The sequence below is a fragment of the Octopus bimaculoides genome, chromosome 5, assembly GCF_046866305.1.
Source record: "Octopus bimaculoides isolate indiv1 chromosome 5, ASM4686630v1, whole genome shotgun sequence".
Lineage (NCBI taxonomy): Eukaryota > Metazoa > Mollusca > Cephalopoda > Octopoda > Octopodidae > Octopus > Octopus bimaculoides.
In genome coordinates, this window is record NC_142932.1 from 80,072,298 (window position 1) to 80,099,997 (window position 27,700).

Below are 27,700 nucleotides of genomic sequence, written 5' to 3' on the forward strand. Positions count from 1 at the left end.
TGTTTAGGAAGTTGTGATAATTTACATTGTGGAGTTAGACCATGTCAGTATTCTATGATATTTCTAGTATATTTCTAGAATTGAGAGACTCTGGTTATATTTCAGACAGGATTGAAAAGACATGAAAGAGAAGATGAAAGAGAGAGAGAGAGAGAAAATGGAGATACAAATAGACATAGAGGGAGATGTATGAAATGTTGCCGATAGTGCAGAAATTACATATTGAAGCTGTTAAGTTGGTTAATTTGTTTTGAATACACAGGTTAAATCTATGGAGATTTCTGTTATTTTGAGGTCATTCACACATATATCTATTCATATACAGTCACATGCATGTGTGCGCGCGCACACACACACACACACACACACACACACACACTTACTCTCTCCCTCTCTCTCTCTCTCTCTCTCTCTCTCCTTCTTTGACATCCACTTTTACCATTGGTCCTTATCTGTGACAAGATCAGTAGCTCCACAAAATATAACGTCACATCTGGCTAAATCTTTACTAAGCTGAGGAATGTTAGTCTTTCACAAACTTCCTCCAACATGGGTGTGTGTGTGTGTGTGTGTGTGTTTGTGTGTGTGTCCCCCCACACTCACTCTATTTCACAATTTAATTAGGTGTAAATGTTTATAAGAGACACCTTTTTTGAATGACTTAGAATTCATAATGTACAAAGTGATTTTTCTGAGACATAGTTTTGAAATAAGTTCCCGTGTGGTAAGTAGCTTGCTTACCAACCACATGGTTCCGGGTTCAGTCCCACTGCGTGGCATCTTGGGCAAGTGTCTTCTACTATAGCCTCGGGCCGACCAAAGCCTTGTGAGTGGATTTGGTAAACGGAAACTGAAAGAAGCCCGTCATATATATGTATATATATATATATATATATATATATATATATATATATATATATATATATATATATATATATACATATATATATATATGTGTGTGTGTGTGTGTGTGTGTTTGTGTCTGTGTTTGTCCCCCTTGCATTGCTTGACAACTGATGCTGGTGTGCTTATGTCCCTGTTACTTAGCGGTTCGGCAAAAGAGACCGATAGAATAAGTCCTGGGGTCGATTTGCTCAACTAAAGGCGGTGCTCCAGCATGGCCACAGTCAAATGACTGAAACAAGTAAAAGAGTAAAAGAGTAATACAATAAATAATAAATACACACACACACACACACCCGCTGTGTATTTCAGTATCCAGCTTTTAGAATAAGTGCACCATAATCATAATATATACCATAAAAGGTAACTTAAGAGATTAGTGTCCAAAAGGGTATCCAGCTGCAAAACACTGCCTCAAAAGAAAAATCATACCAGTATAAAAAAGATTACTTAAAAATGATTATATGTTTGATTACATACATGCATAACATATCCAGAAATGCTAGTTAAAACAGACGAAAGCAAAAGAGGTTCTATAAGATTTAAACCAAATATCTGTTGCTTACTGAGCGGTGTCGTAATTCCCACTGTATGAAGTTAACCTTGAACAATTTCAACTATCAAAATAACAACTATAAACACCTCTCTCTATTGGATAAGCATCACAATTTAGTCTTCTCTCACATCACATGAGAATTACTAACAATTTAACAGCTACTTAATTACCAGCAGAAAGATCACCTCCAGTAGAATATATCTACTATATACTGATATGTGTTTGAAAAATGTATTAATTTCTAATATTATTATGAGGCCTCAGTTTCTTAGTTGTTAATTTTTTTTATTCCTTATGTGCAAGAGAAGCAGTATTAATATCTAAGACATAGCAACCTACATATCATACATAAAGCAGATACATCATGGAAAGCCTATCTAAGTGCAGCATTTTTCTCAAAATAGCATCTTTTATTGGTGTACATTACCAAAGATACAAAAAACATAGCAGCAGCAGGTGAAAATCGTCCAGCAGGGGTGGTGGCTTTGCTAAACATGCATTTCTGCTTTGTGCTTCATCTGTAGCAAGTATTCACTCATAACTGCATGCTAAAACAAAATTTGTCTTTATAGATAATAAAAAAGAGTGATTTAAAAATCACTGATGTTGCAATAAGCCAGCCTGCTGAATAAAACAATCATTATGAGCAAACACAAGCAGTGTTAGTTCAAAATAGCAGTCTATGTATCATACTTAAAGAAGGTATTTAACGGTAAATGTAATTAACTGCAGTATTCAATATCAGAATGAATATGAAGAGACATTACTAAATACCTCAATATCTTTTGTCCAATACCCTTCCAATTCAACTAATCCATGGCCCCCACCTAAATATTGAGGTTCAGTGAAACCTGCATATATGCCCATGGTCTAGATATCGCACTGGTTCCAGATTCAGCTTTAGTTAGTCTTTTTAGGGTTTCTTTAACTTTCTTTGATATGACACTGGATGAGAAGTAGCTGAATAGGGACCTGGAAAATGCTTTTAAATTAAGATTTGGGAATGACTGTATGGGTAAGAAATTCACTTCAGAACCATTTGGCTCCAAGTTTGATCATACTGTGTAGCACTCTTTGGATGAGCGTTTCTTACTATATAGCAATGGGATGACCAATAGCTTATGAGTGGAACTTGGTCAATAGAAACTGGGGAGAAGACAATCATTTGTGTGTGTGTTTACGTGTGTTTACGTGTGAAACAAGAGGATCTGAGAGAATTAGTGATTAAATGTATGGATATAGAGTAAGTTCAAAAAGTTGACAATGTGGAATAAATTATTTAGGCATTAGGGAGAGGAAGAAGTGTTATGTTTCAGATAGAACCCTTCATTAGAAATGTTATTCTCCATTTTTTTCATGACAAAATAATTTGTTTCACATTAGGAACTTTCATGTGTGTGTATTTGTTTGATTGCCCTTGTAGTGGGAAATGTGTAGCTAAAGATGTTGAGGTAGCAGATGAAATAGGCATGTGGACGACGTCACAGTAAAAAAATGGGAAAACATTGGATTGTAGTTTAAATAATATATTTAAACCACACTTGCATTTACTTGTTGCATACACCAAAAATCTCATTACACGACAGTACCAACTTTACTTCGAGCTGGTCAAGAAGAAATTAACAGGGTAAAATACTGTGTCAATATGATGAGATAGAACTGGACATGTTTTGTGTCTGTGTGTATGTTGGTCATTTGGTGCTGTCTGTTTATGTTCTGCAACTGCTTACTGTGTTGGTTTGTTCATGTTGAATATCTGGATCTCTGTTGCCTTCTTAACTGGTGAAGTCACTTGCTGGCCGTCTCGTGGCTGTCTCTCTCTTTGCCACCCTTTGACGGATTACTGTATGACAGCTAGAAGGGCAGACATACCACAGGAGAAATTCCTACTTATTTAGGTCACCTCCTGTCCACTTGAACCTTAAATGACATGGCTGAGGTCAAAAGGGAACTATCCATCATTTTTTGACAGGACAAAGAAATTTCTTTCACACCTGTTTGGCCAGTGGTGGATCAGATGAGCGAGAATCCTTAGATTCGGTTTCGAATCTCAAATTGGAAAAAGGAAGTGTTAGTTTTTACACCTTCTTACCATATATGTTCTGTGCATTACAGTAGGATACTAATTTCATGTGTATGTGTGTGTGTGTGTGTGTGTGTGTCACACAAATATACAATTGTACATGGGTGATTCTGTTAGAAATGGAAGCAAAGTAAGGAATTCAATACATATGTGTTTCATTATCCTACTCACCTATATATATGTTGAATGTGTGTATGTGTTTCATTAGTCCACTATTACTGTGTGTGAATCTGTTTCTTTAGCCCACCCCCTCGCATGTTATTGTATGTATATAAGTGTGTGTTTCATTACCCTCTCCTATTATGTTTCATGACAGCATTCATCTCTATATCAGTGTGTGCATATGTGTGGCTCATTTTCTTTTGTATTAGTGTGTGTGCATTTGATTTACCAACTCACTTGTATATCAGTGTGTATGCTGCATATGTTTCATTACCCAACCTTTCTCTATGTGGATGGGTGGTGCTCTCAGCACCTGAAGAAGGAAAAGAAGATGATGATGATGATGATAATGATTGATCTCACTACTTGGACTGCTGCTGTATTTATGGATCCTGAAAGGATGAAAGGCAAAGTTGGCCTCAGCCAGATTTGAACTCCTAAGTGGAGAGAGGTGGAACAAAGATCATAGAAGATTCTTCCAGTACTCTAACAGCTCTGCCAGCTCTGCCAGTCAACCACTCTACTCTTCTATATATCAATGCATGTAAATATCTGTTAATGTGTTTCATTACTTCACTCTTCTATCGTCTTCATTGACACCATCACTGTTTAACATCCATGGTTGCATGGGTTGGACAGAATTTTGTTGAGGCAAATTTTCTATCGCTGGATGTCCTTTCATGTTTCCAATCCTCACTTGTTTCCAAGCAAAGTAAGATTTCCCATGGCCTGACATATTTTTCATGAAAGACTGGAAACAAACAACATCACTTATATGACAGTGATGCTCATTTACAAGCCTCTCTTGATGTCAAGCCAAGGGTACACCCAAACACAAATGCACATCATCATCATCATCATCATCATCGTTTAACGTCCGCTTTCCATGCTAGCATGAGTTGGACGATTTGACCGAGGACTGGTGCAACCGGATGGCAACACCAGGCTCCAATCTAAATTTGGCAGAGTTTCTACAGCTGGATGCCCTTCCTAACGCCAACCACTCAGAGAGTGTAGTAGGTGCTTTTACGTGTCACCTGCACGAAGGCCAGTCAGGCGATACTGGCAACGGCCACGCTCGAAATGGTGTCTTTTATGTGCCACCCACACAAGCCAGTCCAGTGGCACTGGCAACGATCTCGCTCGAAAATCCTACGAAGGCCAGTCAGGCGGTACTGGCAACGACCACGCTCAAAATGGTGCATCTTATGTGCCACCTGCGGCCTCAACAATAACTGCCAGGTCCATTGTATCCTTCACAAGGACAATGAATTCAAATGAGGAACAAGTGGCGCCGGAATGGAGTAAACGCATGTTATAACTGCAGTTATAACATGCGTTTACTCCATTCCTTAAATTTATATATACTCAAATACCCAAAATATCAAGGAGTTTCTGCCTCACAAACAGGAATTACACCACAGTTATTTTGTGATCTTTGCTACCCTGGTTTCTATTAACCCATTTATTCTATCTGAATTATTATTAATTAGGATAAAATAAATACATATAATTAAATATATATATATATAGTTAGAAGTGCTCAATATTAAAAGAATTTGGTTAACTATTTTCAACAATCAGACACCAGCAAATGTTAGTAAAATACAGATCCCAGGTAAATTCTCATGCATGACAGGTAGATCCAAATATCCTTTGGTAAAATTTCAAGAAATTCAGACTATATATTGACACAAGACCAGCAATTTCGTGGGAGGGGCTAAGTTGATTAAATCAACTGTAGTGCTCAACTGCTACTTACTTTATCAACCCTGAAAGGATGAAGGGTAAAGTCAACCTTAGCAGAGTTTGAACTTATAAAGACAAATGAAATACTGCTAAGCATTCTGCTCAGCATGCTAACAATTTTGCCAGCTCACTACCTTAACATATAAACACGTGCATGCGTATGCACACACACACACACACACACACATATCAGTGTACATGTATGTTTGCTTGTGTGTGCTTCTTTATCTTATTTATTAATGACAATGTATGTCTGTTTTTGTGTGTATTTACTTACCTCAGTTTCCTTATATTATTAGTGTGTGTGTATGTCTGTGTGTATTTGATTACCTCAATCTCCTCTCTAGATGAATACAAGATAGTGTCACCCCTCATACGATATAAAACCAGAATGATGACCTCTCAGTAATTCAGTCATTCTACCACACTAAATCACCATTGCTATCATTAATATAAAATCAATAAGACCATCTTATTTCATATCAGCGCATTTCTGATCCATTAGATCAGTGCTACCTTCTTTGTTGCATTCTGAAACGCAATAGCTGCACTGTCAAAACTAGATTTCTTTTGATTCAATCATTCACATAAACCTGGCTTATCTGTCAGATGTTATCAGTATCTTTTTATTTAAATCTTTATAAATATCTCAACAGCTCAGCATTGCATCTGCTGTTTCATAAACCTTTCATATTCTTCCTGTTTATTGGACAGCTTCCTGTTCTAGTGAAGTGAAGAAGATAAAAAAAGATCTTCAAGTTTTATTTTAATCTTCTTCACTTTCTTCATAGCAAGTTTTTGATATTTTTTATAAAAACAACTACTACAAAAATATTGTTTAGTAAATATAGAATGAGCTATTATTTTGGGCTTCCAGAAATTAAATGAAATTTGTTTTTAAGTTAGATTCTACTTGTCATGCATAGCTATGTTGTTAAGAAGTGTACTTTGCAACTATATCGATCCATGTTCAATCCCAGTGCATAATACCTTGGGCATATAGATATCTTCTACTGTAGCCATATGTTGACTTGTGTAGAAGTTCAGTGTGTGTGTGTGTGTGTGCACGCACATATGTTTATTTCTGTAGAAAGATGTGATGAGTAGTCGCTCTTAACCAGACTGAAATACATATCAGGGTCCATGTAATCAACTAAAAACCATGTACATCAGTACTCCAGTATGACCACACTCCAATGACTGGAATTTATAGAGTAAAAGAGTAGTTGTCTTAGTTCTATGTCTGCCTGTCTGTTTGTGTAGGTATATATGTATGGAAAAGGAAAGACCGTTGCTGTCACTTGCACACACATACAAATATGGTCTGGTAGAATGTATCATGCCTTCATTAATTGTTTTAAGTGTTTGTGCAACCTGTGTAGTTCTGAGCAGGCATAGGCACCATCTGGCCATCCTATTTTTGATTCAGCTGGAGGGAGAAATAAGAGTTGCACCAATATATGATTGGTACTCTTTTATGCTTGAGTAAACTGGAGCCACATGAAATAAAGTACCTTGCTCAGAAACACAATGCCCTGCCTGGTCCAGGAACCAAATACACACACACACACACACACACACACACACACACACGCACAATTTCTCTGTCTTTCTCTTCCTCCTATCGGACTTTATTATCTCTACCGTCACTTTTCAAGCAAACTTTCTTTTTCTAAATCTGTCTTATTGTCATGTTCAATATTCATCATTATTATCAAGGATTGTCAGACTTCTTAGAGTGCCAAAAACAAAAATGATGTGTGGTGCTTAGCCTTTAATTAGCCTTTAATTAGAAGATTTCTCTGTCTGATTGTGAATCTATCTGAGAAATCCATTATCGTTATCTAATTCAGTTCAAATTTGTAAAAATTTTTTTCTTTTTCTTTTCATCTAGGCATTCGGAACCAAGAATTGGGGATCTAATGAAGAGAAATGCTCCTTTCCTTAAACTATATTCAGAATATGTAAAGAACTTTGATAATGCCATGAATCTTATGAATGAATCAGCAGAGAAATGTCCCAAATTTGCAGCTATTGTGAAAGAAATTCAGGTGAGGGAATTCAATTTAATTTTATTCACTATTCAGAATTTTCATCAATTAATTTCATTAAATTATTGTGAGTCATTGCTGGGAAAAAACTTGGAAGTTTTTGTGACACATGCACTGCAGTTGTATGTAACCAACATTCACTACATCCACCCTTTAACCCAACCCAATTTCTACAATTGCCACCTATTCTTTAGCTTCCTTACTTATTATACCTCATCACTAGTTTTTCATTATATTCATCCATTCATCGAATCCCCATCTTTGACCATCTCTCACTTTCATATAGTGGAGGTACATAGTTTAGTGGTAAGGATGTTAGACTCATGATTGTAAGATTGTGGTTTCAATTTCTGGACTGGGCGATGTGTTGTGCTCTTGAGCATAGTACTTCATTTCATGTTGTTCCAGTCCACTCAACTAACAAAAAATAGGTAATCCTGCAATGGACCAGCATCTTATCCAGGTGGGGAATTCATTCACCATGGAAACCATGAAACCAGCCCTTATGAGTTAGCATGACTTGAGAAGATAACTTTACCTTTTTTTACTCTCCTTGTTTCTTGAGGGTCCACTCTAACCCTTCATCACCACTATTTTATCTCTTTCCTGCTCCACCCCAGCCACTCTCATATTTTCTTCTATAATGGGAATAGACATGTTGCTCCTCTACAGTAAGGTACCAGTTCCATTGTGACCTCTTCTTTCATACTTTAATCTCTTTATCTCTTAACAGAAAGCTGTTTCTCTCTCTCTCTGCTGTACCCTCATTCAGTTGAAGGTGATCTTAGTCTTGCAAGCTGCATGGTGACCTCACTGGTGCTGATTCCATGTAAAAAGCACCTAGTACAAGTGATAGGCATTAAGAAGAGCCTCCAATTATAGAAACCATGCCAAAGCAGACGTTGGAGTATGATGTAACTCTTAAACCCATAACATCCTGTCAAATCAACCAACCCATGTGAGCGTGCAACATGCTCGCTTTGGTTAAAGGATGATGAGGAATACATTAATACAAATTTGCTCACATAGGTGCAGGAGTGGCTGTGTGGTAAGTAGCTTGCTTACCAACCACATGGTTCTGGGTTCAGTCCCACTGCGTGACACCTTGGGCAAGTGTCTTCTACAATAGCCTCAGGCCGACCAAAGCCTTGTGAGTGAATTTGGTAGATGGAAACTGAAAGAAGCCCGTCGTATATATGTATATATATATATATATATATATATATATTATTTTGTTTAAAAGAGTTCCAACACTGTCTGTTTTTTATGTTTTATTTATATTCCTGCAGAACTAATGTGGGGTATAGAATATGGAATATACAATATATAATATATAATATACAATATACAATATAAAATAAAATAAAATAAAAATGGATGGCACCATGAAAGAAAGTATTGAATGTAGATGAAATACTGAGTGTTCAATATAAAGGATCAAATATATAAATATTATATATATGTGTGTGTGTGTGTGCTTGTCCCCCCAGCATCGCTTGACAACTGATGCTGGTGTGTTTACATCCCCGTAACTTAGCGATTTGGCAAAAGAGACCGATAGAATAAGTACTAGGCTTACAAAGAATAACTCCTGGGGTCGATTTTCTTGACTAAAGGCGGTGCTCCAGCATGGCCGCAGTCAAATGACTGAAACAAGTAAAAGAGTAAAAGTGACTTAAATCTGAATATCAAAAATGGTCAATATTTCCTTAAAAGATGTTTTTGTTTTGTTATTATATTGATTCTAATTTCACAAATTTTAATTGGATTGTGTGTGACTGAGTGGTAAGAAGCTTACTTCCCAGCCACATGGTTCCGGGTTCAGTCCCACTGTATGGCACCTTGGACAAGTGTCTTCTACTATAGCCTTCTGCTAACCAAAACCTTGTGAATAGATTTGGTAGACAGAAACTGAAAGAAGCCCATTGTATATATGTAACCACTAAGTTACAGGGGATGTAAACACACCAACCTCAGTTGTCAAGTGATGGTGGGAGGACAAACACAGACACATAAACATATATATATATATATATATATATGTGAAGACCTATTGAGGCAAGTGAAATCGAAATCGAGTTAAATTGGACACTAAATTCCACTTGCGAAGACCTGTTGAGGCAAGTGAAATCAAAATCGAGTTAAATTCGACGACTGGCACCTATGCCAATGTCGTCTCCCTCATTGGACACGAAACTCAGCTTGCGAAAACTTATTGGGTCAAGCGAAAGCGAAATTGTGATGGCACCTGTGCCCAGCGTCGCATTTCTGGCACTTGTGCCCATGGCATGTGTAAGGACTTTCAAGCGAGATCGTTGCCAGTGCCCCTGGACTGGCTCTTGTGTGGGTGGCACATAAAATACTCCATTTTGAGCGTGGCCATTGCCAGTACTGCCTGACTGGCCTTCGTGCGGGTGACACATGAAAGCACCCACTACACTCTCAGAGTGGTTGGCGTTAGGAAGGGCATCCAGCTGTAGAAACTCTGCCAAATCAGATTGGTGTCTGGTGTAGCCATCTGGTTTCACCAGTCCTCAGTCGAATCGTTCAACCCATGCTAGCATGGAAAGCGGACGTTAAACGACGATGATGATGATATACACACACACACACACACACTCATGAACTGTATGCGTATTTAGGTGTGTATGTGTGTGTGTGTGGATATGATGACTGGGAAAATGGCATTAATGAATATGGCGTTTCGTGGAATGGTATTATTGGGAATGATTTACAACATTCTTCATGTCTGTCAATGTTTCTATATTGAATATTTGAACATATTGGAATTGTAATATTGGATTCAGACAAAAACAATTATTTCTCTGGGTGACGTGTGTGTGTGTGTGTGTGTCTGTTAGTGTGCGTGCAGGTGGGTGTGTCATAATGTGGGCCTGTTAATGATGATTGTTGTGGCAAAGTTTGTCTGTTGAAAAAATGTCCCCCTTCTCTCTCTCTCTCTCTCTCTCTCTCTCTCTCTGTATATATATATATATATATATATATATATATATATATATGATGTATATATATATATATATATATATATATATATATATATATGATATATATATATATATATATATGATATATATATATATATATATGATATATATATATATATATATATATATATATATATATACATATATATATATATAAAGTTTGCCTATTGAAAAAATGTCCCCTTTCTCTCTCTCTCTCTCTCTCTCTCTCTCTCTCTCTCTCTATATATATATATATATATATATATATATATATATATATATATGCATGTATGTATATACATACATACATACGTTTATATATATAACTAGAAGAAAAGAAGGGATTAAAAAATCCTGGCAGATATCAATAAAGCACTGAGTATTAAAAGAATTTGGTTAACAATATTCAAAAATTAGACACCAGTAAATGTAAGTAGAATACAGATCCTAGGTAAATCCAAATATCTTTTGACAGAATTTCAAGAAATTCAGAGTATTTGACAATGAAAAAAAAAATGCATTTCGAGAAAATTACATCTTCATGATAAATATAAATATACATACATACATATGCTGTGTCATATATATATATATATATATATATATATCATCATCATCATCATCATCATCGTTTAACGTCCGCTTTCCATGCTAGCATGGGTTGGACGATTTGACTGAGGACTGGTGCAACCGGATGGCTACACCAGGCTCCAATCTAATTTGGCAGAGTTTCTACAGCTGGATGCCCTTCCTAACGCCAACCACTCAGAGAGTGTAGTGGGTGCTTTTACGTGTCACCCGCACGAAAACGGCCACGCTCGAAATGGTGTCTTTTATGTGCCACCCGCACAAGAGCCAGTCCAGGGGCACTGGCAACGATCTCGCTCGAAAACCCTACAAGGCCAGTCAGGCGGTACTGGCAACGGTCACGCTCAGGATGGTACATCTTATGTACCACCCGCACAAGAGCCAGTCCAGGGGCCCTGGCAACGATCTCACTTGGCTTGCCGGGTCTTCTCACGCACAGCACATTTCCAAAGGTCTCGGTCAGTAGTCATCGCCTCGGTGAGGCCCAATGTACGAAGGTCTTGCCTCACCACCTCAGCCCAGGTCTTCCTGGGCCTACCTCTTCCACGGGTTCCCTCAACTGTTAGGGAGTGGCACTTTTTCACGCAGCTATCCTCATTCATTCTCACCACATGTCCAAACCAGCGCAATCGTCTCTCTTGCACACCACTACTGACGCTTCTTATGTTCAGCTTCTCTCTCAAGATACTTACACTCTGACGGGTATGCACATTTACATTACACATCCAGCGGAGAATACTGGCTTCATTCCTTGCAAGCTTACGCATGTCCTCAGCAGTCACAGCCCATGTTTCACTGCCATGTAGCATGGCTGTTCATACAGTCTGCCTTTTACCCTGAGTGAGAGTCCCTTTGTCGCCAGCAGGGGTAAGAGCTCTCTAAACTTGGCCCAGGCTATTCTTATTCTAGCGGTTACACTTTCAGTGCACCCACCCCCACTACTAACTTGGTCACCCAGATAGCGGAAGCTATCAACTACCTCTAGTTTTTCTCCCTGGAATGAGATAGAAGTTGTTTCCTGTTTGTTTACAGTGTTTATTGCACCTGAACATCTGCCATATACAAAAACTAACTTCCTAGTTAATCTGCCTTTGATATTGCTGCACCTCTTATGTGTCCATAGCTTGCACCGGGTACATCTTATAGAGTTTCTACCTACTCCTTTACTGCATACTGAGCAGGGCCATCTACCTGAAGGGGTTTGTGTTTTATCTACCTTCCTACTTATTAGGATTTTGGTTTGTGCTAGGTTGACTCTAAGGCCCTTCGATTCTAGTCCTTGCTTCCACACCTTAAACTTCTCCTTTAGTTCTGATAGTGACTGCGCAATTAGTGCAAGGTCATCAGCATAGAGGAGCTCCCAGGGGCAACCTGTCTTGAATTCCTCTGATCGCCTGGAGGACTATGATAAATAGGAGGGGGCTGAGGACGGAACCTTGGTGGACCCCTACCTCTACCCGGAATTCATTACTACATATATATATGTGTGTGTGTGTATGCATGCATATATGTGTTTGTGTGTGTGTGTGTGTATTTCTGGATATATATCCATCATACAGTGATGTGCGAAATTTCAGGTTTTGTGCCTATGATGGAAAGCATTATTAAATGACATTTCATCTTACTCATAAGTGTGTTAAATCTCTTGGAATCTATTTCTGTATTGAACATGAGTGTGTATATGTGTGTATATATGCATTGTGTTTGCATGTGCCTATACACACACACATAGAGCTATACCACCTTGTCTAAGCAAACATACTTTTATATTTTTGGAAGAACATTATATTTAAAGCAACTGACCATCTGTTATTCTCACCAAGCAGTCAAATTTATGGGATTTCAACCTTCTGCACTGTTATCACATGACCTTAACTGTTGTTTTTAGAATGTTCCAGAACATTCCACAACTGCGTAAATATATTTCTCTGTGAAGTAACAGACTGCAGTGTGGCAAGTGTTATATACTAAACTAGTAAAGCTTGAAAACTAAAATATATACTTTCTATTACATATTGAATATTCTCTTCTCTAGTAAATTCAAGATACTCTTTGTACACACACACACACACACACGTGTACATATACGTTTGAGTTTACAAATGAGAAAAACATGTTCAATATGGAAGTGTAAATATTGTAAGTGTTAAGATAATTTTGTTACCCCTTGGTTTTGAATATGTTTTTGATCATGTAATTCTTGGATCAACAGCATGTGTGATACTCTGAGTTGTGACAAAATAATCCCAGCACAAGAATAGACACACACATATACATGCATCCACACACACACACACACACACACACACACACACACACAGAGCAATATACATACACACACATGCACTATGTACATGTTCATTCTGAATCTGAATCAGGCATAGGAAACCTTCTTTGAGAAGTGGACTGCATGAGACATGGTTTACACAACTAAAATAGGTTACACAACTAAAATAGTAACATATGTTATTTTCCTCATGAAATTAGGCACGCCATTCAGGAAGGCCTTTGGGCCACATGTAGCCATAGACTTCAAACTGCAGTATGCCCATAACTGTTTTAAATGCTTAGATTTTAAGGTTACTTGTCTTTTTGGTAGAATCAGTTTTGTTATAACGGTGCTGAAACTTGGGCCCTCACCAAAAAACTTGAAAGACAAATAGACGGCTACTACTCAAGAATGTAAAGAATGACTCTGAATGATATGTGGAGAGTTCATTTAGCCAACGAGCAGCTTTATCGAGATCTACCCAAAGTGACTGAGAAGATTCAAGAGAAAAGAATGAGAATTGTTGGACATTGCATCAGGCACCCAGAAGAACCCATGTGTCAACTGGTCTTATAGAAATCAGTTGAAGGAAGAATTAATTGAAGAAAATGTCTAACCTATGTGGATGACTTGCTTCTGGACAGTGAAACAACAAATGTGGGCAAATTGAGAACATGCATGGGGGGACTGTAAAAGATGGCATGCTTGCATGAAATCATTGAAGTGTCTGGGAGGATGACCAAACTAAACTAAAACCTAAGTTTTACCAATATACTCTTCAGTGATGTGGGTTACTTATTGCACACATCACTACCTTACCTCTGAAACTTACTTTGGGTATAAACAAAGGTAAGAAGATTCAACAGAGAACAATGAGAATTGCTGGTCATTGCATCAGGCACTCAGAAGAACTTGTATGTCAACTGGTCTTATGGTAGTCAGTTGAAGGAAGAAAACGTCTAACCTGTGTGGACATCTTGCTTCAGGACAGTGAAATGGCAAATGTTGGGAAATTAAGAACATGTTTGAGCGAGGTCGTTGCCAGTGCCGCTGGACTGGCTCCTGTGCAGGTGGCACGTCAAAAACACCATTTGAGCATGGCCGTTGCCAGTACCACCTGATTGGCCCTTGTGCTGGTGGCATGTAAAAGCACTCACTACACTCTCGGAATGGTTGGCATTAGGAAAGGCATCCAGCTGTAGAAACTCTACCAGATCAGATTGGAGCCTTGTGCAGCCATCTGGCTCACCAGTCCTCAGTCAAACCGTCCAACCCATGCCAACATGGAAAGCGGACGTTAAACGATGATGATGATGAACGAACATGGGGGACTGTGGTAGCTGGTGTGTTTGCATGAAGTCATTGAAGCATCCAGGAGGACAACCAAACTAAACTAAAACTTAAGTTTTACCAATACACTCCTTGATGATGTGGGTTACTTATTGTGGGTTACTGATGTGGGTTACCTTGCCTCTGAAACTTACTTTGCTTTTGTTTACACACACTTGTGGCGGTGCAATGGCCCAGTGGTTAGGGCAGTGGACTCGCTGTCATAGGATCGCGGTTTCGATTCCCACACCGGGCGTTGTGAGTGTTAATTGAGCAAAAACACCTAAAGCTCCACGAGGTTCCAGCAGGGGATGGTGGCGAACCCTGCTGTACTCTTCCACCACAACTTTCTCTTACTTCCTGTTTCTGTTGTGCCTGTAATTCAAAGGGTCAGCCGTGTCACACTGTGTCACGCTGAATATTCCCGAGAACTACGTTAAGGGTACACGTATCTGTGGAGTGCTCAGCCACTTGCACGTTAATTTCATGAGCAAGCTGTTCCGTTGATCGGATCAACTGGAACCCTTGACATCGGAAGCGACGGAGTGCCAACAACAACACACACTTATACCTATACACAGATTCTTTTACTAATTTCTCTGCCATTGAACTATTTCTCTGTGTGTGTGCATGTGTGTTTTTATGTGAGGGATGTTTGAACAGTGGTGGGGGCCCCCTATTTATGTGTTGTTCATTTTATATAATTTGTAATCTTTTTATTTGTTTTATTTCCAGCAACGCCCTGACTGTGCCAATTTAACCTTACAACATCACATGTTGGAACCAATCCAGAGAGTCCCTCGTTATGAGTTATTATTAAAAGGTTAGTTGTTGTTCTACTTCAACTGGTTTTCTTAATAACTTTGACAGATTTTTTTGTGGCTTTTTGATTTTACATACACACACACAGACACACATATATATATGTATGCACTTATGTACATACATATATACACACACCAACATAAACATATACACATAATTAAATATGTTCACACTCATATACGCATGCTACCCACCTATATATACACATACATACATGTGCACATACATGTACATGCATTCAGAAACATGCAACATACATGCATAAGCACACACTCTCTCTTTCGCTCTCTCTCTCTCTCTCTCTCACACACACACATTTAAGTATATATATGTATGTATGCATTTTTTCCTGCCTGAATTATATAGTTTCTATGTTAAACATTTGTCAGTGAACTTTTACACTGACAAATGTATTCGTGATTTTGTATATGGCTTGTTAGTTGTCTTTTCAAGGGATAAATAAACAGATGAGTAAACAAACAAACAAACAAACAAATAAAATAAGAGGAAGAAGTAATGCTGGAAGTACAGAAGTATGAGAATATGGGGGTAGTGATGGTGGTGTTGGTGGTGTTGGTGGTGAGGTTTGTGATAAGAAGTGGTGAGAATGAAGTTGATCCTAAAAGCTTGTTGATGGCAGTCTTGTTTCAGAGATGGAGATAGCAGTTGTCTTGGTGGCACAAGTGGAAGTTGTTTGCAGGGTGATGGCAGGGTTGGTGAGGTAGTAGTGGTGGTGGGCAGTGTAATGGTATTACTGATGTAGTTTATCTTTAGTAGTAATTTTAAAAAAATATTAAAAAAACTTAACAAAAATCATAAAACATAATATTGGTGTTTGTAAGGGTGGTGGTGTCGATGGTGGCCTGAGAAGTTATTATTAGTGTTGCTTAGCCCCAGATTTATGATTAAAGGTATTCTAGTTATGACCATCCTGTTTTATTCTCTTTCGGACAGGGAACTCAGAACAGCATTTAATTTGTCGTTTTTATGATTGTCAAAGTGCAATTTGAAAGAGATCTCATTGCTATTTCTAGCTGTTGAGTGACCATGTAAAAGACCCTTCATTGGTTACCAAATTGAGAATTTGATGATGATGATGGTGGTGGTGATGATGATATTGTTTAGCACTAGGTCAGCTTTGACTGTTCATAGTTATAATCAAGTGTTCCATCCAGGACCATCATATATTTTTGTATCTCTAGGACTACATCATTCATCATCATCATCATCGTCGTTTAACGTCCGCTTTCCATGCTAGCATGGGTTGGACGATTTGACTGAAGACTGGTGAAACCAGATGGCTACACCAGGCTCCAATCTGATTTGGCAGAGTTTCTACAGCTGGATGCCCTTCCTAACGCCAACCACTCAGAGAGTGTAGTGGGTGCTTTTACGTGCCACAGGCACGAAGGCCAGTCAGGTGGTACTGGCAACGGCCACGCTCAAATGGTGTATTTTATGTGCCACCCGCACAAGAGCCAGTCCAGGGGCACTGGCAACGATCTTGTTCGAAAGTCCTTACACATGCCGCGGGCACAAGTGCCAGAAAGGCGATGCTGGGCACAGGTGCTATCACAATTTCACTTTCGCTTGCCCCAACAAGTCTTTGCAAGCTGAGTTTCATGTCCATTGAAGGAGATGACGTTGGCATGGGAGTTTAGTGTCCAATGAAGGAAGGTACGCATAAGTGGACTGGCTGAGGCCTTAGATTTGGATCTCACTTGGCTTGCCGGGTCTTCAGTGTATCATTTCAGTTCTTAAAATGCTAGACTTTGATTTGAGGGAATTTGTTTGCTATTTCTAGCAGGTAGAGCAACTACCTAGAGGTTTCCTTGTTGACTCATTTTCATGATGGTATAGCCCTTTAACCCCGGATTATAGCACTTGTTAAACAGACCTATTATAAATGGCAATGGCATTCTAGCTACAACCAATCAGTCCTTTATTCAGACACAGTGTACCAAAGACTATATTGTGTGTCCTTTTTAAAGTTGATGTGATTTGAGAGAGAGAGAGAGAGATTTTGTTGCTATTTCTAGCAGGTCAAGAGACCATATAGGGCTCCTTCGTTGGTTCACTAGTTGGTGTTGATGGGGATCTACAGTGAATGTTGGCTCTTGGTAGTTATGATTGTACTTTGTATACTTATTAAACATACCATAAAAATGTTACTGTATCATGGTGTATAATATTATAATTGCTAAATAAAATTTCCTTTATATTTCAGATTACTTAAAACATCTTCCTGCAGATTCACCTGACAGAAAAGATACAGAAGGTAAAATATATATTTGTTTTATATTATTTTTGTTATTCAGAAGTTTTTTTTGGTTTTTTGAGTTTATCAAACTGAGAGAAATATAGGAGTTACTACTTGTTGAATTTGATAAAAGATAACAGACAACTTGCCAAATGGTTTGATGGTATATGTGCCCTGACTGGTGCTGTTCTGTATCCAGGAATTATACATTTAAACTCTCACATGTTCAGTTCATTTAGTTATTACAGATCCAAGAACTTGGCCTTGCAGTCACATGGTTCCATATTTGATCCTTTTTTGGCTGCACTTTGAACAAGTGTCTTGTATTGTAGTAATCCAGTTTGTCCAATACCTGTCGAGTTGAATTGGCTGGCTGGCTGGCTGGCTGGAAATTGTGCTGACATTCACTGTGTTTGTGTATACAGGTACAAACATAGCTGTATGGTTAAGATGATTGCTTTGCGACCATTTGGTTTTGGGTTCAGTCCCCACTCACAGCACCTTGGGTAAGTCTTTTCTATTATAGTACTGAACCAGCACTGTATGAATGAATGTGGGACATGGAAACAGACAAAACTCATTGTTTTATATGTATCCTTGTATTCACATCACACTCTGATCGTAAACAAAGTGACTATTCATACAAAATAAACAAGAAACAGTATTTTTCATTTGCTATCCTGTGTAAAAAAAATATATCCTACCATTGAACTGTTGTAATTTAAGAACTTGATGAAATTTACCTGGCTTAGAAACAGGTGAGAGTTGGTGACAAGAAGAGCATCCAGCCACAAGAAACCTGGTTCAATGAATTTCATTTGAGCCATAGTTAGTCCATATTACTCCATGAGGAGCATAAGGCTGGATTCCTAGTTTCTCAGATGTATATATTCCTCCCTGAATGGGATGCTAGTCTGCTGCAGGATTACTCATTTTTACCAACTGAGTAAACAGGAGCAACATGAACTGAAGTGTTTTGCTCAAGAACACATCACATTGCCCAGTCCATGAATTGAAACCACAGTCTTACAATCATGGGTCTAACACCCTAACCACTAAAGCCATGGAATAGTGGACATTAAAATGATGATAGTTTACACACTCACACAGGACCTCACCCATACACATATGTGTGTATGTATATATTTATGTTTGTATGTGCATGTGTGAGTGTGTGTATTTTTATGTTTATCATAGTTAACTAGTTTTGTGTTCTTTTATGTCAAAGTGTGATTTAACAATTCAACATATAGGGATCAAGAAAATGAGTACCAGATTGAGCTAAGTACTGGGATAGGTAAAGCTAACTAAAATCCCTGAATACATAACCCCTGCATGATCAAAGTCCAATGACTGAAATCAGTATGAAATTTTTTTTTTTTAAATCATTACCCAAATTCTCAATGGATTATGTATATATTTTACAGAAGCACTCCAGAAAGTTACAGAAGCTGCAAGTCACTCAAATGAAGCAATGAACAAAATAGTAAGTTATGTTCCAATTGTTTCTTATGAAAATGAATCTAAAAGGAGAAAGTTTTGATGTGGAGCTAAGTGTATCAGGATTGGTAATTGCAAATAGCAGGTTTAGAGACATCAGTTCATTGGTTCATATTCTGTAACAATAATTCATTATCCAAGTATTTATTTATGTTATAATAGCAGTAATTATGTTAGGTTGATTTGGTGCACCGTTTCCTAATTTGGACAAAAATTCAGATAATGGCAGTTACTGGATTGATTATAAAAGGGATTTTGCTTGATGCTCAACTGATTTGTCCAAGCCATGACCCTATAATAGTAATAATAATAATAATAATAATAATAATCTCAACACTACACACTGTCCAAAAAATAGTCCTGTTAGGAACAGCCCACATCCTAAGCAAGACACTATCAATCCAATAATACAACTTAAACAAAACAACCCACAAATACAAGACACACTCTATATAGCAATCACCCAGTGAAATAAACTTCCATCAGCAAGCTAGATACCCAATGCATTATGCACTCAACACACAATACAAGCAGTAACACAACAAAAGACTGCACCATACCTCAAGAGAAAAGAAATACCGACACAATACAGTACAGTTTGCACACTCCCAACAGCAGAAAATAACATACAATGCTGCACACACCCCAGCAACATTGAGGTGTAACAGGTAATGCAGTAGAAATTTGCCTCGATCTACCAATTGTTGAACAGTTATAATAATAATAATCCTTTCTTTTATAGGCACAAGGTCTGAAATGTTGTGGGAGGGAGCTAGTTGATTACATTTCATTTACCCTAAAAGAATGAAAGGCAGAAATTGATCTTAGTGAAATTTGATCTCAGAATGTAAAAATCGACTAAATACTGCTTTCAAATTTTGGCACAAGGCCAGTAATTTTGGGGAGTAGGTAAGCTGATTACATCAACCTCAGTGTTCAACTGGTACTTATTTATCCATTCTAAAAGGATGGAAAGCAAAGTTAACCTTGGCAAAATTTGAACTTAGAAAGTAAAGACATGAAATGCCATAAGCAATTGTTTGCCTGGCATGCTAATGATTCTGCCAGCATGTTGCCTTAATAATGATGGTGATGATGATGATGATAATAATAATAATAATAATAATAATAATAATAATAATAATAATAATAATAATAATAATAATAATAATAATAATGGAGAAACTTTCAAAATACAAAGACCTGGAAATAGAGGTAACTCGAATGTGGAATCTAAAAACAGAAACAATTCCTATCATACTAGGTGCCTTAGGTATAATAAAAAAATATTCAGACAAATACATAACAAAAACACCAGGACTTACAAATATATATAACATACAGAAAATTGCACTACTGGGCACTGCACACATCCTACGCAAAACACTTTCATTACAGTAACCATAAGAGCATCACAGCAAACCACAGCACATACCCAAGGCACACAGAGCTGCGCTCGGTAGTGAAGTGAAAGCACGTTATAAAAATAAAACTACTGAATAATAATAATAATAACACCACCACTAGGACCTAACTTCCAAATTGCTACCTAAGAGGCTGAAGGATATTGGAATTGAGACTGGCATTGTTGACTGGCAGTTTTCATGTGATACTATATGTTTTATTCATAAATAATGTGCTGTATATATTTACTTTGGACACTCAGTAATATTATCTTCTAAATTATGCTAAATGTAACATATGCACAAACACATGCAAACATATACATCTTATATCTATATATATATCTGCCATGCACACCTTCTCCTCGACTTACAACCTATGCAACTTACAACCATCTGCACTTGCGACCACAAAACTTTTGTAAAAAAGTAAAGTAAAAAATTGATTTTCGGATGTTGGGCAGCTGGGTGTACGATAACTATAGCAGCATCTGGCAACACGGGCCTTCCTCAGACCCAGGCATCCACTACCTGCCACTGTCTCTCACTCAGTCACTTTCAAGCATCAGTTGCATGAATGAAAATAGTACTGAAAAATATAAATCCGACATACAACCTAAGTGACTTACAACCTATCTGTTGGAAAGGAACTTGGTCGTAAGTCAAGGAGAAGGTGTATATTCATCTTACATAATCATCATATATTTTAATAACAAAGAAAACAAGAGCGATTAATTTAATAATTTCATTTTGTTTATTTCAATAATATGTTACTGATAGTTGTTACATTTATGTCGAAGCCACCTTAAGTATCACATCTTCAGAAGATAAATAATGTGTGTGCATGTCCCTCTTATCTATATCTATATATCTATGAAGTTGACCAGTAAAGTGGACATTTAATATGCTAGAAATAGACCAGATTATGACTAGCAGTTCGCGCTGAAGATGGAGCAGATTTTCTCGGTAAGAGATTTTTAACTCCGAAACCTGGTACGCGAATAACTTTTTAATTTTATGTATGTAATTTTCAATGTCTTGCTCGCTTACGGTTTGGTATTTCGCTGAATTTCTTTTGAGAACTACTAGGTCTTAGTAGACACAAAATGTGGTCTATTTCTAGCATATTAAATGTCCACTTTACTGGTCAACTTCATATATATAAAATATACCTTAATCCCCAAAGATCTCAGATATTTTTTCTGAATCTCTCGGATTCTTTTAATGTGCTAGCTTCCTGGTAATAAATCGATATTAATTAATATCTGATTTTTACCCTTTGTTTTAATATATCTATATATCTATATAGCTATATCTCTCTCTCTCTCTCTCTCTCTCTCTCTCTCTCTATCTATATATATATATATATATATATATATATATATATATACACATATCATTTTATATATAGCCATCTTAAACATAGTCTGGTTTACTAATGGGTTAAATTCCCAATTCTCTTTTCTGCTTACTTAAACTAGGAGAAATTCAGAAAGCTGTTAGAAATTCATCAACGTCTTGGCCAGACAGTTGACTTAATTAGTCCGACACGAGAACTTGTTCGAGAAGGACGTGTAGTCAAGATCTCGGCACGAAGTGGAGAGAAACAGGAACGGTACATATTCTTGGTAAGTAAGCTTAATCTGGCATGCTCGTAGTACTACTGCCCCACATACAGCAGCAGTAATCTAACTGGGGTGTGAGTCACACATGAGTTTGTTGATAATGAGGAAGTGATCAAGGCTGAAGTGTTTTTTTCTTTTTACTTATTTGCCTCTACAAATGAAGACCAGCTTTATCTTAGATACCTTATTTCTCTCTCTCTCTCTCTCTCTCTTTTTTATACTTGATTTAGCCAGAGGAGAAAGGGCAAAGGCAGTGTCCCTTATCCTTTACAAGGTTTCTGAGAATGGTGAGAGGAAGGGAGAGAGTTATCCTCACACTGGAGCCCAACATGACCTGAATACTTGTGACAGAGTAGGTTCATCTCAAGGTATACAAGGGCCGTGTGTTAAACTAGAAAATGAATATGTCATATGTACATGGGGAATGGTGCCTGCAACAGTTGAAAGAGTAGATGCAAATAAACATCTGAGTATGTTGAAGGGAGGCAGGTCAAAGTGGAATACTATTCCAATAATGTTATACAGACAAATTGTTATTGTATGTGAAAAAATACATGACTACATAGATGTACGACAGAAAATCATAACAATGAAGTTGCAGAGAATGATAACAGTGAGGCAAGTTGGGTGATCCCTAATATTATCATCATCACTTAACGTCTGTTCCCCGTGCTGGCATGGGTTGGACAGTTTGACAGGAGCTGGCCAGCTGAAGAGCTACCCAGGTTCCATATCTGTTTTGGTATGGTTTCTACAGCTGGATGTCCTTCCTAATATCAACCACTTTACAGAATGTACGGAGTGCTTTTATGTAGCACCAGTAAGCTAAACAACCATGTAGAATTTGAATTTTCCTTCATTGGTTCAATGCATAGAAAAGGTCAACAGGATAAAATGAAATGTTTGTCCCTTAAATTTATAGAGTCAGTTTTAAAAGTCATTTGTCTGATTGTTCTATTGTCATTCTTTTATATATCTCATGTGTTTTCTTATTGCAGTTTAATGACTTGATGTTGGTGTGTAGTGAACCTCTCCTTGGTACCTACAAGATAAGAGCTAGTATGACTATCGATGGGATGCAGGTTGGTCTTATGTTTTTACTGTCTTACTCATTAAATTTTTGATTTATCAATGAAACACAGACACACACACACACACACACACACACACACACGCGCGCACGCACGCGCGTGTGTGTATAATCACTCATGCCCTCACACTATTATTACTTGTCTTTATTGCTATCCACACCCAGAAAGATGAGATGGTCAAAGCTAGAATGCTTTTGATCACAGGTCAAGTGAATTAAGATTGAGCTGTAATTAAACAACAGCATAATCATTATCATTGCATGTTCATTTTTTTCATATATACATGGCTTAGGGCAGTGGTTCTCAACCAGTGTCTATATGGCACCTGAGGGGCCATATAAAACTTTTGGGGATCCACCTAACAAAATAGTAAATTGGGGACCCACAACAGTATTTTAAGGAGCTCTTTAAAAAAATTTTGCATTAGATGTATGTATTGGTATATATTGCAAGAAACAGCTAGGTTTTTTTCTCTAGCATTTTACATAGTTCAACTTACACAAATTAATGTGTGTAAAATAAAATAGGAATTTTAAAAGAAGTTTCTATAAAACTAGTTTTTAAACATCAAATAGTTATGGGGATCACCAGAATAAAATAGTAATCAAAGGGGCTTGTAGATAAAAAAAATGGTTGAGAGCCCCTGGTTTAGGAGGTTTCTTCAGCACAGCTTCAGTGAAGACACAGGGCTTAGAGGCTAGGGTATCTGGCTCACAGTTGTAAGGTCATGAATTTGATTCCTGATGGCATGTGTTCTTGAGCAAGACACTTTATTTCATGTTGTTCCAGTCAACTCAGCTGGCAAAAATGAGTTATACATGTAGTTTATTGGGCCAGCCTTTTCACATTCAGTGTGTCACACTGAGAACTATATTGAGGGTACATGTGTCTGTGGATTTCTCAGCCACATGAGCAGGTTATTCCATTGATTGAATCAACTGGAACACTTATTGTCATAACTGATGAAGAATCAGGCCAGCATAGATTCACATCATCTATTGCAGTCCCTTATCATCTCTTTGGTGAAGTTGAGCTTCATAAGATCACCTTTTACCACTTCTTATATGTTATATATGTTACTATTCTGCAAGTTTCTTCCACTTTTGTTATATTTGTTATATTTGTTAGAAATTGTAACCAAATCTGCCTTGTATCATATTCCACCATCCTAAAAGATTGGAAGACATATTAGAGATGACAACGACGACGATGATGATGATGATGATGATGACGATTATGATGTTGATGATAATGATTAGAGGTTTTCCTAGATATACTATACTAACAGGACAAAAAAAACAAACGAACAAAAGAAAACAAAAACAAACAACCAGATGGTCAGCATTAGAACACTAACCATCATCATCATCAACAACTTCAGTCACACCACACTGTTACACATTCTGATCCTATTTCTTTGGACTCCTGTCCGCTTCCTTCTGCTGGAGACAGGTTTTATCCCTTGGTAATCAGTCACATACAATCCGTTTCATACACCACCACCACTGCTGCCACCACCACCACCACTGCCACCACCACCACTACCAGCACACCGTCTCTTTTATCCCTGTCTCTCTGCTGCTCTACCAGACATGACACCTCTATGCAGTCATCAACATATCACTTCTCTCTCTCTGTCTTCATTACACATGGCCCACCACCCTCACCACAACTAAGATAGTCCTAAATTAGAGTTTCTGTTTTATTTTGCTATGTTGTTATTTTTAATCTTTATTTTTATAACCGTGCATGTGTAATTTCTAGGTGAACCAAGCTGACCTCCCAAATTCGTTTTACGTGCAGAGCACCGAGAAGACTATCGAGTTACTAAATGAGTATGTATACAGTCTACATATCTCCTGTGTGAGTGTTTGTGTGTGTGTGTGTGTGTGTGTATGAATATGTGAATATATATATATATATATATATATATATATATATATATATATATATATATATGTGTATGTATGTATGTATGTATGTATGTATATATGTATGTATATATATATATATATATATATATATATATATATATATATATATATATATATATATATATATATATATATATATATATATATATATATATATATATATATATAATGTTTAACAGCATGTGGTTCTTTGCTGCATCTTTTTTTATATTTTTGTTGGCATGTATGTGTTTGTATATATATATACATACACACACACATGTTGTTGGTGATTTCTTTTCCTTCTTTGGACTTTTCCCTTTCTCCTTTCTGACAAAGAGCGATGCTTGAAACATCAAACACTCTGTTTTTACCAAGTGTCAAGTTAATACATTCCTTGTGCATGTCCTCTTGTTGTCTGTTAAATCGTATTATTCGTTTATTTGAATTGGTTGTTTATCTGAATTGACTATATATATATATAATGCATGACTGTATTGGGTTGAGGAAAAATTCATGAACGATTTTTCAAATTTAAAAATGCATGCAGAAATAAAATGCATTGATGAAATGTTTTATGTTATTCGAAAGAGAATTTTTTGCTCTACAAGATAGTGTGTTTTGATTTTTTAATTTTATTGATTTTTGTGTATTTTCAGATCATTAAAATGGAATGTCAAGTGAACAAAACTGAGCATTTTCAACACTATTTACCTTTTGCATTTAATCAAGGTGTTAAGCCTGCTGAAGTGGTTCATGACATTCGTGTTGTGTATGGAGAAGGAGCAATGCCTCAAAGTACCGCTCACCATTGGGTTTCATGCTTCAGAAATGAGAATATAGACCTCAAGGACAGATCACACACCAGTCGACCAATTGAGTTTGATGAAGTGCAATTGAATCAACGTCTTCAGGAAAATCTATGTTCAATGACCAAAGAATTGGCGAAGCAGATGGCTTGTGATCAAAAATCTGTAGTGAACCACCTTCACTCAATGGTTAAGGTTCATTGAACTCAATTGGTCGACTGGTGTGTGATCTGTTCTTGAGGTCAAAATTCCCATTTTGAAGTGCGTAAACCAACAGCTGGCAGTATTTTGAAGCATTGCTCCTTCTCCATACACAGCACAAATCTCATGAGCAGCTTTGGCAGGCTTAACACCTCGATTAAATGCAAAAAGCAAATGGTGTCGAAAATGCTCAGTTTTCTCCATTTGACATTCCCTTTTAATGATCTGAAGATACACAAAAATCAATAAGATTAATGATCAAAACATTGTAGAGCAAAAAATTCTCTTTCAAATAACATGAAACATTTTGTCAATGCAACTTATTTCTGGGTGCATTTTTGAATTTGAGAAAAAATGCTCATGAATTATTCCTCAACCCAATATATAGGTTTTGTATGTATGCATAGGTTGTGTATGTAATGTATGTCTAGACACAAGCATGATCATGAGGTTGAAAAGCTTGGTTCCCAGCCATTTGGTCTGAAGTTCTGTCCCCATGTATGGTATCTTGGAAAACTGTTTTCTATAGCCCCAGGCCAACCAAAGCCTTGTGAGTGGATTTGTTATACAGAAACTGCAAAAAAGCTTGTCATACACAACTATCAGACAAAGAATGAATTTTTTCTTACATAACTTTATTGTGTGTGTGTGTGTGTGTGTGTGTGTGTGTGTGTATACGTACACTATTTTGACATCATATGATGGTTGTAAATGAGCATCATAATCATACAAGCAAAGCTATTCATTCATTTCCGATCTTCTATGAAAATATGTGCAGCCATGGAGAAATATTAGTTTGCTTGGAAACAAGTGAGAGTAAGCAACACGAAAGGTATCTACCTCGACAAATTCTTTCTGACCAGGCAAACATGGGAAAGTGGATGTCAAATGATGATGATATATGTATAGGTTATATATATAATATAGAGTATGTATGTATGTATGCATGCATATATAGATCATATACATATGTAGGTCATGTACATATATATGGATTATAACTACTTTTGTGTATATATATAACAAAAGAAATTGGGAATTTTTGGTATTATCTATTCACCATTACAAATGTTTCATTTGCTAATAGGAATTACAAAGTTTTATGTGTTAGACATGCTTCAAAAGGAAACAGCTGAGATTTATCCCAACTACCTATATTATATATACATATATACACACATATATAGGGTATGTATGTATATATGGATTTGAGGTACTTATGTGTGTATGAAGTTACATGAAAATGTTATGTTATCTCTGTGCTAATACAAAATATGTTTTTAATTTTATTCCAGTGGTCAAATAGATGATCCGAGCTGCTGGTTCTGTGTAAGTATATTACCATTTCATCATTATCACAAAAGCTGTTAGTTACCTTGTCTTATCAATCATACTT

At 37.1% G+C, this 27,700-nt stretch overlaps 1 protein-coding gene across 3 annotated transcripts in view; it reads left to right on the top strand.

Moving 5' to 3' along the window:
• The window catches only part of LOC106874958 (FYVE, RhoGEF and PH domain-containing protein 2), a 493,421-nt gene that overhangs the window by 452,725 nt on the left and 12,996 nt on the right, over positions 1-27,700 (top strand). For all 3 annotated transcript variants that reach the window (XM_052968055.2, XM_089352506.1, XM_089352505.1), the window contains 8 exons: positions 7,348-7,504; positions 15,413-15,500; positions 17,730-17,780; positions 19,190-19,248; positions 22,147-22,293; positions 23,289-23,372; positions 25,146-25,216; positions 27,600-27,633. In XM_052968055.2, coding sequence (XP_052824015.2) covers positions 7,348-7,504; positions 15,413-15,500; positions 17,730-17,780; positions 19,190-19,248; positions 22,147-22,293; positions 23,289-23,372; positions 25,146-25,216; positions 27,600-27,633 — 691 coding nt within the window. The remainder of the gene's footprint in view (positions 1-7,347; positions 7,505-15,412; positions 15,501-17,729; positions 17,781-19,189; positions 19,249-22,146; positions 22,294-23,288; positions 23,373-25,145; positions 25,217-27,599; positions 27,634-27,700) is intronic.